At 18.8% G+C, this 12802-nt stretch overlaps 2 protein-coding genes across 2 annotated transcripts; one reads left to right on the top strand and one right to left on the bottom strand.

Annotated features, from left to right (window-relative positions):
* Positions 1 to 609: 609 nt before the first annotated feature.
* Positions 610 to 1666, bottom strand: PGO_003370 (variable surface protein; the record flags this gene model as incomplete). The annotated part of the gene is made up of 3 exons (XM_028691299.1): positions 610 to 759; positions 906 to 1529; positions 1655 to 1666. The coding sequence occupies 3 exons, from the start codon at positions 1664 to 1666 to the stop codon at positions 610 to 612; spliced, it is 786 nt and encodes a 261-aa protein (XP_028547100.1).
* A 6698-nt stretch (positions 1667 to 8364) lies between these two features.
* Positions 8365 to 9482, top strand: PGO_003365 (variable surface protein; the record flags this gene model as incomplete). Its single annotated transcript, XM_028691298.1, has 3 exons — positions 8365 to 8379; positions 8512 to 9204; positions 9327 to 9482. The coding sequence occupies 3 exons, from the start codon at positions 8365 to 8367 to the stop codon at positions 9480 to 9482; spliced, it is 864 nt and encodes a 287-aa protein (XP_028547099.1).
* Between the last annotated feature and the right edge of the window lie 3320 nt (positions 9483 to 12802).

Below are 12802 nucleotides of genomic sequence, written 5' to 3'. Positions count from 1 at the left end.
ATAAAAAGAATGATTAATAAAAAATAAAATACTATAAGAATAGTGTATATAAAATATATAATAAGGGATAAATTATACATATATATACAAACAATTCTATACCCAGAATTATGATAAAAAGAGATTCATTAACCAATATATATAATAATAATTTATATTCATATAATAAATTAAGATGAATATATACAAAAGGATATATTTTTATATGATATTAAGGAATATACGGATAATAAAAATAATATAATATATAATATCATTTATACACCATGAACATATTTTATTTAATGCACATAAATGAAAAATACAATATTAATACAATTCAATCATTCATTATAATATAATTATAAATTATGATCATTAAAAACGTTCGAAGCATTAATGTGAAAGTTGGGACTATAAAATAGGGACAATAACAAAAAACACTTATTTCAAAACGTAAAATTTAATCCCTGAACACATGTACCATATTAATACATATTTATGTGTAACAAAAATAATATATCTGTATCATGTTTATTTAAATATATTAAGGGGAAGATGGTCAAAGTAATATTGCTAGATCTATATATATAAAGTATATTTTATTTGGATTATATACTAATAATAGCCTCATTTATATAGTAACATATATTTATTATCATTTGAAATATTTGATGATATTCCTAGTGGTTGTATTTCATTCCATTCATCATCGATATTATTCCTATCCAACTTTAATCCCTTTTTATTGTGAAGTAAGCATGAACCGAATGCTGTATACTATTATATATATATATATATATAAAATGAATATATATTTATTCATTAAAAATAATTTTTTTCTAATAATATTTCCTTTTTTTTATTAATTTAGAATAATTACAATATGTTAACTTGTAGATGAATATAAATGATATAGTGATTACCTTATACAAAATGAATGAAAAGACTAATATTAATAGAGTTGCAACAAATGTTATTGCAATTGGAGTTGTAATGCTAGTATCATTGCGGGTTAACAATGTGCATTCTTCACATATTGGTTTTTCGATTACATCATTATAATTCTTTTTAATAATGCTTATAGTATCAATAAATATTTGATCTTTTAATAAATTTCCTAAATACATAGTTTTGTTTTCATTAAAATATTTACGTATGCTATGCATATTTCTGAATATTGACATAAAATCGCCATTAAACGATTCACTGTAAATATTGCATTTATGCGCTCCAGCATTACGCACATATGAGGTAAGAAGATCATCATAAATTTTCTTGTAATCCTCAACATTATTTATATCAGTGTAGGTATGAAATATCCAATAATATAAATATTTACAGGAGGATTCTAATAATGATTCATCAATTATATATGAAATATCATCTAAATAATACATAGCTCGGAGGCAGATGTTTTCATTAATCCTAGGAACACCATGTGAAGAAGATTTAATTTTTTGACACCATGATTTCACTATATCAGTTTCATTGCCTTTATTCTTATCCATAATTTCTTTACATATGGGAAATAAGCCCAGTGTATATCTCTAAAATGAAAAGAATATAATATCACAAAAAAAATTATATTATATTATACAAATTTTTTTATTCATAGAAAATTATATACATATATAATAATGAGTTTAATTATTTTACAATAATTAAAGCTAACCTCCATTATCATAACTTGAAATAAGATAATAGTTATGAAATACAAAAGTAAATAAAATAATTTAGCTTAAGCAAATGAAATATGTATTTTCAAAAAATAAATTCATATGATATGAATACGTATCACAACTAGTTTTAATATTATTAAAGTGAAAAAAGTAAAATTACAAATCTATTTATCTATACTTTGTACATTCAAATATGGTGATCTAGTAATTTGTGATATAACATATTTTTTGATATATTTCCTCACAAAAAAAAAATAAATTAGTTGCATAAAACACAAATATATCCTTTTCCTTATAAATAATTATGATAAATACCTTTAAATAAAAAGAAAATATAATCCTATCATGTTAATTTTATTAAAGAGTATAAACAAAAACTTATTTTTTTTATGTTGTGATATATATTTTGTTAAAAATATATACTGATGTTATAAAAATATAAATGTCACGTGGGTGAAAATATAGTGGATCTGTTATAAATGTATATTAAAATGTAAGAAGTTTATTAAAAAGAATGATTGTAATTTACAATAATTATATATACTATACGGGGTAATTAGTTATTTTTTAAAATTATACAGGTTCTAATAATTTATGTATATTTAAGTATAAACATAGTTACATAGATTTTCATACACAATTTGATTTTAAAATTTTTATTATAATTTCAATTATGTTATATATTTCATTAAATTTAAATTCTCTATATGATATTATTAATAAAAAAATTCATCCTTACATTAATCGATTTGCATATATATAATTTAATAATTTTAAGATAATTGTTAATTTTCATTTTATTATAATATAAATTTAACTTATAAGATATCAAATAATTATAGTTTAATATTAAATATACTAAATTTCTCATTATAAAATAAAAAAAAAAAAAAAAAACTGTACACAATTAATAGTAATAAGTAAAAAAAAATATTCTCAATATTATGCAGATAATATATTTGAAAAATATATTTATACTTCCTTATATAACATAAATATAAAATAAATAAAATATTAAATCATTATTATAACTTATGCAGAAAATATAATAATTATATATTTTAAAAAAATAATATACGCTTCGACATAAGAATTATACACATATTACTGAAAACTTTTACATTGTGTTTAGATATAACTCATTATTTGTTATATATTTCGTTTATCAGAATTATAATACATTATGATATAATATATATTTATAACATATTCTATTATGTATTGATACACTGTATATGTTTTTTAAATCTATGGATAAATTTATTATAACATATATATAATATTGTATTAAAATATAATTCATGTATAAAGGATATATGTTTTCTTTTACTATAAATATTATAAGATCGTAATACTGTTCCCTTAATGAATAAATGAAAAATATTATTTTTTTACCTAAGACTAATATTCAAAAATATGTACTAAAAAAATATGGTAACATATATATGTTCATATAATAATATTAAGGAGACAACAAAAAATGTGAGTATATGCATATGAACAGTCAGCTTTTATATATAAAATATGATAAATAATTTTCCTCCTAATTTATTAATTTTAATAATATCATTTATGCGATCCCATTTCTGGGTATATTTAAATGTCTTTACACTTAACATAAAATTATATGTTTCCTTATTGAGCATATTATAAGTATCTTAACAATACATTCTTATTATTCCACTGCGTGTGAGTCATATAATGTGGAAGTACAGCTGATATTTTAAAAAATACCTAAGGAATTAATTATTTTTTTCTGTTTTTTTTTTCTGCTCAAGATATAATAGAAAACACAAAAAAATAAAAAATATATTCATATTTTATTATACTGAATTGTAGTTTATATGCTTCATGTATAATTAAGAAAGATGGAAATGAAAAATATATAATTTATTTTCTAATATATATATTTCATAAATGTGTTCGATAGTTTATAAAAGACATTTCAAGAGTACAAATAAATGAAAAATCTAAATTTGCAAAAATGGATATATTCAGAACTTTTTGACTACATCATTATATATATTGTTTTAATTCGTGTCACGATAACGCTTGTGATATTTTTGAAAAAAATCATAATTATATTCTTTTTTGTCATGTTACAAAGCTAATTTATTAGTAAATATATTATGACAAATTTTTCTTATACATATAAAATTCTAATATATTGTTATTTTTGCACTTTTTGATAAGAGATATATATGATATATTTTTACATAAATGCATATTTATTTATTATTTATAAACTGGTGTTATGTTAATTATACTACAATCTATATTTATAATTGCTTCTGTATATTTATAATGAATTCTATTTTAAGTTGTTTACATTATTTTGAAAATATATTTATAAGAACTATAAGTTATAAGTTAGTATGTCGTTTTCTACCATCCTATCAGGGAAAATATATCGATTATATTCTTTTTTATACGAATAATTATGTAAAATATATATTGTATATTGTGTATAGAAATGTATTTTTGTACGTTTTATGTTTCGTTAACGTGTTTTATTAGTATGAATTATGTAATCATGTTTTATACATATATTTATTAAGTGTTGTTATATTATAAAATATATAACAAAACATTATTAATGGAAAGTGTCCAATGTTTGTATGTCTACATACTATCATAATTAGTATTCCTTCTACTTGTATTTTCTTAAATTGTATTTCTTGAGAACCACAAAAATAGAAATCAATTATTTTCTATAATTTATGAATTAATCATAATTCATATGAAATTTCTTCACGCCCCTTTCATTTATTTTTTTTATACAATTATGTATATGTTTCATTTTTCTAAATTTTAACATCCCTATAAATATAAATCTATGTAAATAACTAATATAAAACATTAATTGTTTTATTTTCAGAAATTTATATATTATAAGGTTCGTACGTACTTTGAAGCTATGAACTTTATTAAATATAGGCTAAAATGTATTTTAGTCAATTTTTATGCTATTCTATAATTTAATTTTAAATATATACAAATAATATGAAAAAAAAAGCAAAATGATATTGACAAATAGAATAAAATATATATAACTATTAAGATTTTTTCTACATATTAATCATATATATGATCCATAGGGCTTATACACAAGGTATTAATGGAATATATATATATTTATTAACATATTAATGTTTGTTCTTATTAAATGTAATATATAGTTTATTCTTCTTAATATATACTATATAATTCACAATGAAATTATATGCTTATTATGTAAATTTTTGTCCATTTTATATTTATTCATAATTAAATGATATTAATAATTTTCTAAAAAGAATGATAAATATATAAGCAATTATATTAAATTCATTCGTTCACCATGTTAGATGCATTATATAAATAAGCGATAACTTTAAATTTGGTCACACAAGTAAATGTAGAAAAATAAAATAGGAAGAATATATATGCATATTCCATTATATCAGTAATTATATATGTAAATAAAAAGATTTATTATTTTTTAATATTACGTCATAGAGATGAAAAATAATAGAAGTATTAATATAACAGTTTAAGAAACAATTTATTACAGAATTATTCATGCAACGCATAAAGAATAAGCTAATTGTAATGCAACAAAAATATATTAATAATTTAATTCTATATTAAAAAAGAATTATGTTATATAATACATATATATGATCATAATAAAGCATGAAAAAACTGTTATATATATAAAAATGGTAATGTAAGAAATAAGAATTAAAAATATATATAAAACTACTTATTAAAACATTTATGTGAAATACAACATGTACCAATACAGATATCTATTAGTATTAATGTTTGTATTATATTATAAAAATATTTTAATTAGAATGCTTTATTAGAAACGTAAGACATTTCATAATTATGTGCTTTATAATTATCGCATATCACATATAAATAAAAAAAAAGTATATGGAATATAAATGAATATTGTAAAAGATAATATATTCCATTTAAATATGGAGTGATAAGAATATTATATAGGAAAATATTAGAAAATGTTATTTAATATTGAGGGATATTATTCTTATATTTTCCAATTATTAATATTAATTTAAGAAAAAGTAACTGTTATCACCATATATATTTTAAGAAATCATTTTGTTATTTAACTTCCTGCGTATCACATTTTTTGTATTTTCACGTTTTTTTTAATTTATTTTTTTGTTATATTTTTTACTTTAACATATAGACATAACTTAATAACTATCAAAATAATGTTTTACAGAAGAGTGTATATTTAGAAAATTTGGGCATCTAGTATTTGCAATAATGATCAGAAAAATAATTACATTTATACTTATACGAATTAGGTTGTTATATAGATATTATACTATTATATAATGTTGATTATTCATATAATTTTAGAGGATAATACATTGATGATATATAATTTTTATGGATTGCACAATTTCTATTTAAAAAATCATAAAAATATGGTCATATTATGCTACATACGTTTCATCTACGAATGTTTCAAATAAATTTAGTACGCATTTATATATTAAATACATTTTCCCTGTACAGATTCTTCATAAAATCTGTAGAATCTAACATAAATGTTCAATAACTATATCATACTTCTTTCTATTCATCATTTTATATTATTTTAGTATTTTATCTAATTTTTTATTAAATTAAATGATGATTTTTTTCATTTAGTTATATGTATTTAGACAATATGTTCCTTCTTTTTATATTTTTATGTATATCTCATATAATCCCTATTTAAGAAGCTTGTCTCATTGGCACAGTTTAATGAACTCATTTTTATGTTACACATGGAAAGCTTTATACACATATCCATATTTTTTTAAAAAGCATATGTTTTTCTCTTACGGTGTCATATTTATGTACATGATTCTCATTGTGTATAGAGTACATATATAATATAATTTTTAATGAAATGTTTTCAGCAATAATTTTAGAAATAAATTAAAATGATAAACAGTAATCATGTTATTAATTATATTTTTGAATAAGTTATTTATGATGAAGGAAATTCTAATTTATAAATATATTTCCTGTTATACAACATTTAGTTATATTTTAATAAAATAATTTAAAACATAATCTACAGACTATTTTTATAGACTCATAATCGCAATAATATTTATTTTAATGTATAACTTTCGTTGGGTGTGTTATATACATACATCTAAGGAAAACTTTAACTTATAGCAATTGAATTTTTTAATATATGTGTAGAATTCCTAATAAAAATCATATATAATTTATATGGCTAAATTCGTTATTTTATTGATAGTAACAATTTTTGAATAATATAAAATAAACAAATTTGCAAAGAAATTTTATTACGATAGAAATCAGTACTAATATTTTTATTTCTTAATAGTGAACATATTTTTCTATCAAAAAATAAAATTTTCATATATGTTAATTAACTGATACACAAAGTTAATATGAGAAAACATGCTATATACTTATTATATAAAATTATTTTTTATATATTTAAGTTCTTTGTGATAAAATGAGGACAAAAAAAAAAAAATTTTTAAAAAAACATTATTTTTTACATTACAGAATCACATATAAGAAAAAATTTTTGTGTTCATGTCGATTTTTATTCACATAATGAAAATTACACACCGAGTGTTATTATAATAAGCACTTAATATGCTTCATATGACATAATTAAGATGAATAATTTTGATATTTATAATGCTCATAAATACAACATTATTCATATGTTATAAGAAGTGGTTAATTCTAGAAAAATCCTGAAATAAAATATTTAATATATTCATTATATTAAAAAATCAAAGTTTTAATGTATATATTATATTTATAAAAACTGAAAATATTTGACAGATCAAAATAAATAAAAATTTAAAATATAGTGTATGAACACGAATTGCTGAAATAATATATTATTCTTTTTTAAATACCACCTTAATATATGTGTTCTGTTGATAATGTCTAAATTTTTAATAAATTAGTTTCCGCAGATGAGGTATAAGCTTCACTTATATGAGTTAAATAAAAAAATATAATAATAATATTTTCAGTGTTATGTTTTGTTGTAATTTAAATGTATAATAAGTCTTATATATAATCATATCCATTATTGTATTTAATAAATAGTATTGATATCCATATTTCACAAATGAATATAACGCACTTTATTGAGCTTATATCATTTGTTATATAAGAGAAATGTATTAACTTCAAATTTTTTCTTAATTATTATATATTTTAATATATTATATAGCTTTAATTAAATCATACATATCTCTATAAAAACAAAAATTTTAGAAACAATAAAAATTATTTTATATATAGTTATGATCATAACATTAAATAAATATTATATTTTTTTCTTGCTCTTATTGAATTAGTAAAATTATATAATTTTAATATTTTGGATACATATTACATTGAACCTATTTTTTTTTAATTTGTTCGGATTCTAGCGCATAAAATTTATGTATTTTCCTTAAAATAACTAAAACTATAGTATATATGTTACAAAGTTTTCTATTTATTTTCTTTTGAGTAAAATTTAATAATCAAGATGTTCGTTCAATTTTTACATCAATTTTATAATTAAATAAGATGAGAAAATTCTTTTACTTTAGAATATTTATTTTAGTTTTTAAAAACATTATATATATTCCCGAACATTTCATTGTTCTATCGACTCATTCTTTAAAGAAATATAAACATATGTGAAATGGATAAAGATATTGTATATCATAAATATTATAATATAAATTACTACATTATAACATTTTTTTTTAATATTTTTATATAAAATTAATGAAAAGAATTTTAGTAGTTTGTAATTTTTATTACAACATAATTTTTTATTTATTCCTAGTATAAATTAGCTAAGGATTTTCCTAATTTGTGGTCTATTATGGAAAATATAAAACCTAGTAGTTATCAGAGCATTACTGGTAATTGTAAATCATTTGGAGAAGGCAAATTTCAAAATTTTCTTCCCGAAGTTGAGAAAATATGCGAAAAAGTGGAAGATTATACGCAAATTATAGAAAGCCAACACAGGCACATGATTACCGATTCCAAATCGAGTTGCATATATTTGTATTATTGGCTATATTATTATAATAGCAAGAAACATTTGAGTGATGAAGTTAAAAGTCTTTATAAAGAATTGATGAATTCTATTGATTCATCGCATAGATACATATGCTCAGAAAATATTTACACGACTATTACAGATGATGTAATGTCAAAGTTCAAGGATCTGGATGACATGTACACTAAACTTGAGAAAGAAATAGATGATAAAAAATGTGAATACTTACAGGAATGTGCGAACATATATGGAAACTATGTGCAAACTTGTAAATACAATAATAAAACATATTTTTGTGATGAATTATTAAATATAAAAGAACAATATGATAAACAAATGATGAGCAATATATGTAATCCTGAAATTCCCCAAACATTACCTTCTTTTCAAAGTTATAATGTAACAACACTTACATTAATTCCAATTTTTGCAACTTTAGCAATATTTTTTTTTATCTTTATATTGTATAAGGTTAATAATTATGATATATATGTATGCTTATAGAAGAAATGCATATATTTAAGTAATTTAAAATGGAAAAAAATTTTAGAAAACAATTAAACAATTTATATATTAATTTTTTTAATTATTAGTTCACGCCATATAATTCACGTTTTCGATGTACAGTTATGAAGAAAAGAAAAAAATGTAATAATATTGATAAAGAGAGGAATATACTGGAATTATCTGAAAAACCGTGTTGTCATTTTAGAAACAATGGATATCAAATATTATATAATTCTAATTAATTTTATGGTTTATAATATAATAAGAAGAAAATATTATATTTAAAATATATAAAAATTACGGTAACATATATTTACTTTGATAGATGAGCTAAATTTTTATGAAAGAGAATTAATTATCATTATATAGCAGAGTATAATGTAACATTATTTTTTTGTACTCAGTTTATTAGTATTCAAATAAAACGATATCCAGTTTTTAAAGTCTAATTCACTATGAATATAAATGTACAACAAAAAATACAGAAGACGTATTTCTCTTTTTTTTGCTATTATATATTATTATTTGAATGAATATCATATTTCTATAATAATAATTGAAATATACATATAAAAAAATTATATAGAATATTAGATAATATCTCAAACAATATGGAAATTATATATATAACTAATAATTAAATATAGTTCAACTAAATTGTTATAAAAACATATTATATAGCATGAAAAAAATTAAAATGAAACTTTAGTTCTTAAATACTAATGTTAATCATATATATAAGTATAAATATTTTAAATTTATATGAAATTCATATATAATGCACTAACGGTATGTATGCGTTTTATTTTTTGTGACATATAAGATATTAATATATAATTATATATATTATATATTATTTTTTACATATATTATAATTAAAGAATTTCTTTTATTTGATAAAATATTTTTGATTTATTTTATTTATCTTTCTTTTTACAAATTTGTATTCCTTTTTTTGTGATTTATTAAATTAGAATATTCATAATTATTATGAACGAAAATTAAATGTTAACAGATTTTTTTTTTTAAAGAAGTTCTAATTTATATATATCCTTATATTAAGGATTTTTGAGATGAAAAATATTATATTTTTTATGTCATATATACTAGCACATAAGACATGTGCGAATGAATACTTACTTTATATTATAATAATAAGATAATACATTGTATAAAATTATAAAATATATAGAACTCTATATTTTATATAAAAAATATAGGATTCATTTTATATTCCCCAAAGATATTTAATATATGCATATATAGGTAATTTAAGCAAGGAATAAGCAGTTAACATTTTCAAATATAATTATATAAGCAACATATAAGGCACTATAAAAATATGTAGGAATTAAGAAGTATATAAAAATTCATATTTGTAGAAGGATCATAAATAAAAAGATAAATTAAAATAATTAATTTGTAATTCAATAATAACTCTTATTTTATAAATAATATGTATGAGTTTTAAATTAATATGTATATGAAACTGAAGAAATAATTACTCTAAGAACACAGAACAAACAATTTTTATTTTATATAAGTACATGTATATTACATACTGAAAAAATATATGAATATATCTTTTTTTAACTACAGAAATTAATATAAATTATTTATGTTCATTGTTTTTATATATTAATGAAAATTTATTATGATTATACTTATAATATTTGTATTATATTATTTGTAATTTTGTGTATAAATTATATATTAGTCTAAAATTTTTTTACTATTTATTAGTAAAACATGTATATATAATATATATAAACTCTATATTACAACAATATTTGTTGCACATAATATTTATTTAAGTTTATTTTCTAGTTCATAAAAATTCAAGAATTTTTCGTATTATGCTAATTTATAAAGTTCATTTAAAGTGTATACATTTATTGAAAAATATAATCGTAGAAGTATTAAATATCATTTATTTTATATATAATCCTTTAATATATATGAAATATTTCATGTAAATAATAATTGAAAATATATCACTAATAATATTGTTAATTACATTATTTAGATATATAAATCTCAAGAATTTTTTTTAATAATATATGTAATAATATAAGTAATAATATAGTTATATATTAACTCTGAAATATATTAAATGATTTTATTGTATCATCATTATTTATTTTATTAATTATGTACTTAATTTTATTTCTATACCTTTGTTCAATTATTCTTAAAATATTCGAGATTTGATTCTGCATATTTCTAAAATTAGTGTAGGAATATTTTTTCCTTGATTTTTTATGACTATATAAACAATCATATGCATTTTTTTCTCTGTTTTAATGAGTATCATACATATAACTGTTATTCGTAAATTCAAGTTAAGTTTCAGTTTCAATAATAATTCCATTTAATGCTGTATTGCAATTATTTGATTTATTTATGACGAAACATATATTGCCTTATGCTAGGTTTATTAAAAGCGTAACTCAATTTTGAATGAATGATAATAGTATATCTGCAGTATATATTTATATTTTAAATGGATTGAATATATATTACTTACTATTAATTTTCATTAAATTTTAATAACAGTGTACACAATAAATAATGAACTAATATGTGTTATATTATATACATAATGATGAATTTTCAGTACTTACAAAATCTAATTGTTCAAAAATATTTTCAGAGAGCATCATACATAGTAGCATGTAATTTTTCTTAATTTATATAATAAGCACATAATATTAGATGGTGACTCTTTATAACACTGTCTTTGTACATTGTATTTAATTGTGAATAAATTGCATAAAAAATAAAAATATATATTTAATTGAGTGAATTTTTAGTGGATAAAATTTTTCAATATTTTATATTAAGAACAAGTATTGTGCATTAATATATATTATAAGGGTGTTGGGAAATATTAATTTATTTAATGTCTTAAATGTATAGACAACAATAAAACTTAAACATATTAGTAATATTAACTTATGCTTATAATATAATCATAGGCTATAAAAAAAGCACTTACGTGTACATTAATATAACTCCATGACATCACACACAAACATGGAACAATATATAGTTCAAATTTTAAATCATAATTCTTTTTTTGAATTGGTGTTTTATTTAATAACATGCAAAGTATTAATACTGACAAAAACACTCTTGTATATTATATTAATATGTATAGAAAAAAGAACTTACCTTATGGTATATATATTTTTAGGATAAAATATAAATTCCTTCAATATTTTTAACAGAATCATACTAAAATATAAATCACATAAAAGAATGAAATATTTATTCACATATCACATTAAAATGCATTCTATAAAATAACTAAAAAGATAAATATATCTTTGTAGTATTGGGTTATATAGGGATTAACAAATTATGTATACATCATGTTTGTTGTGTATTACTTATTTTTATAAGCAAAATTATATATAAACTAAAATATAAATAATTATAAATGTTCGAATATATTTAAATACATTTTTTGCACAAGGGTATACACATATCTACGAAATATCATAAAGATGTGAATAAAATAATTAAATAATAGCCTAAAAGCACACATAATATATATTTT

The sequence above is a fragment of the Plasmodium gonderi genome, assembly GCF_002157705.1.
Source record: "Plasmodium gonderi DNA, contig: Pgo-contig_422, whole genome shotgun sequence".
NCBI classification, from domain to species: domain Eukaryota; phylum Apicomplexa; class Aconoidasida; order Haemosporida; family Plasmodiidae; genus Plasmodium; species Plasmodium gonderi.
The sequence above is the reverse complement of the archived record's forward strand: the minus strand, read 5'-3'. Positions and strand labels throughout refer to the sequence as shown.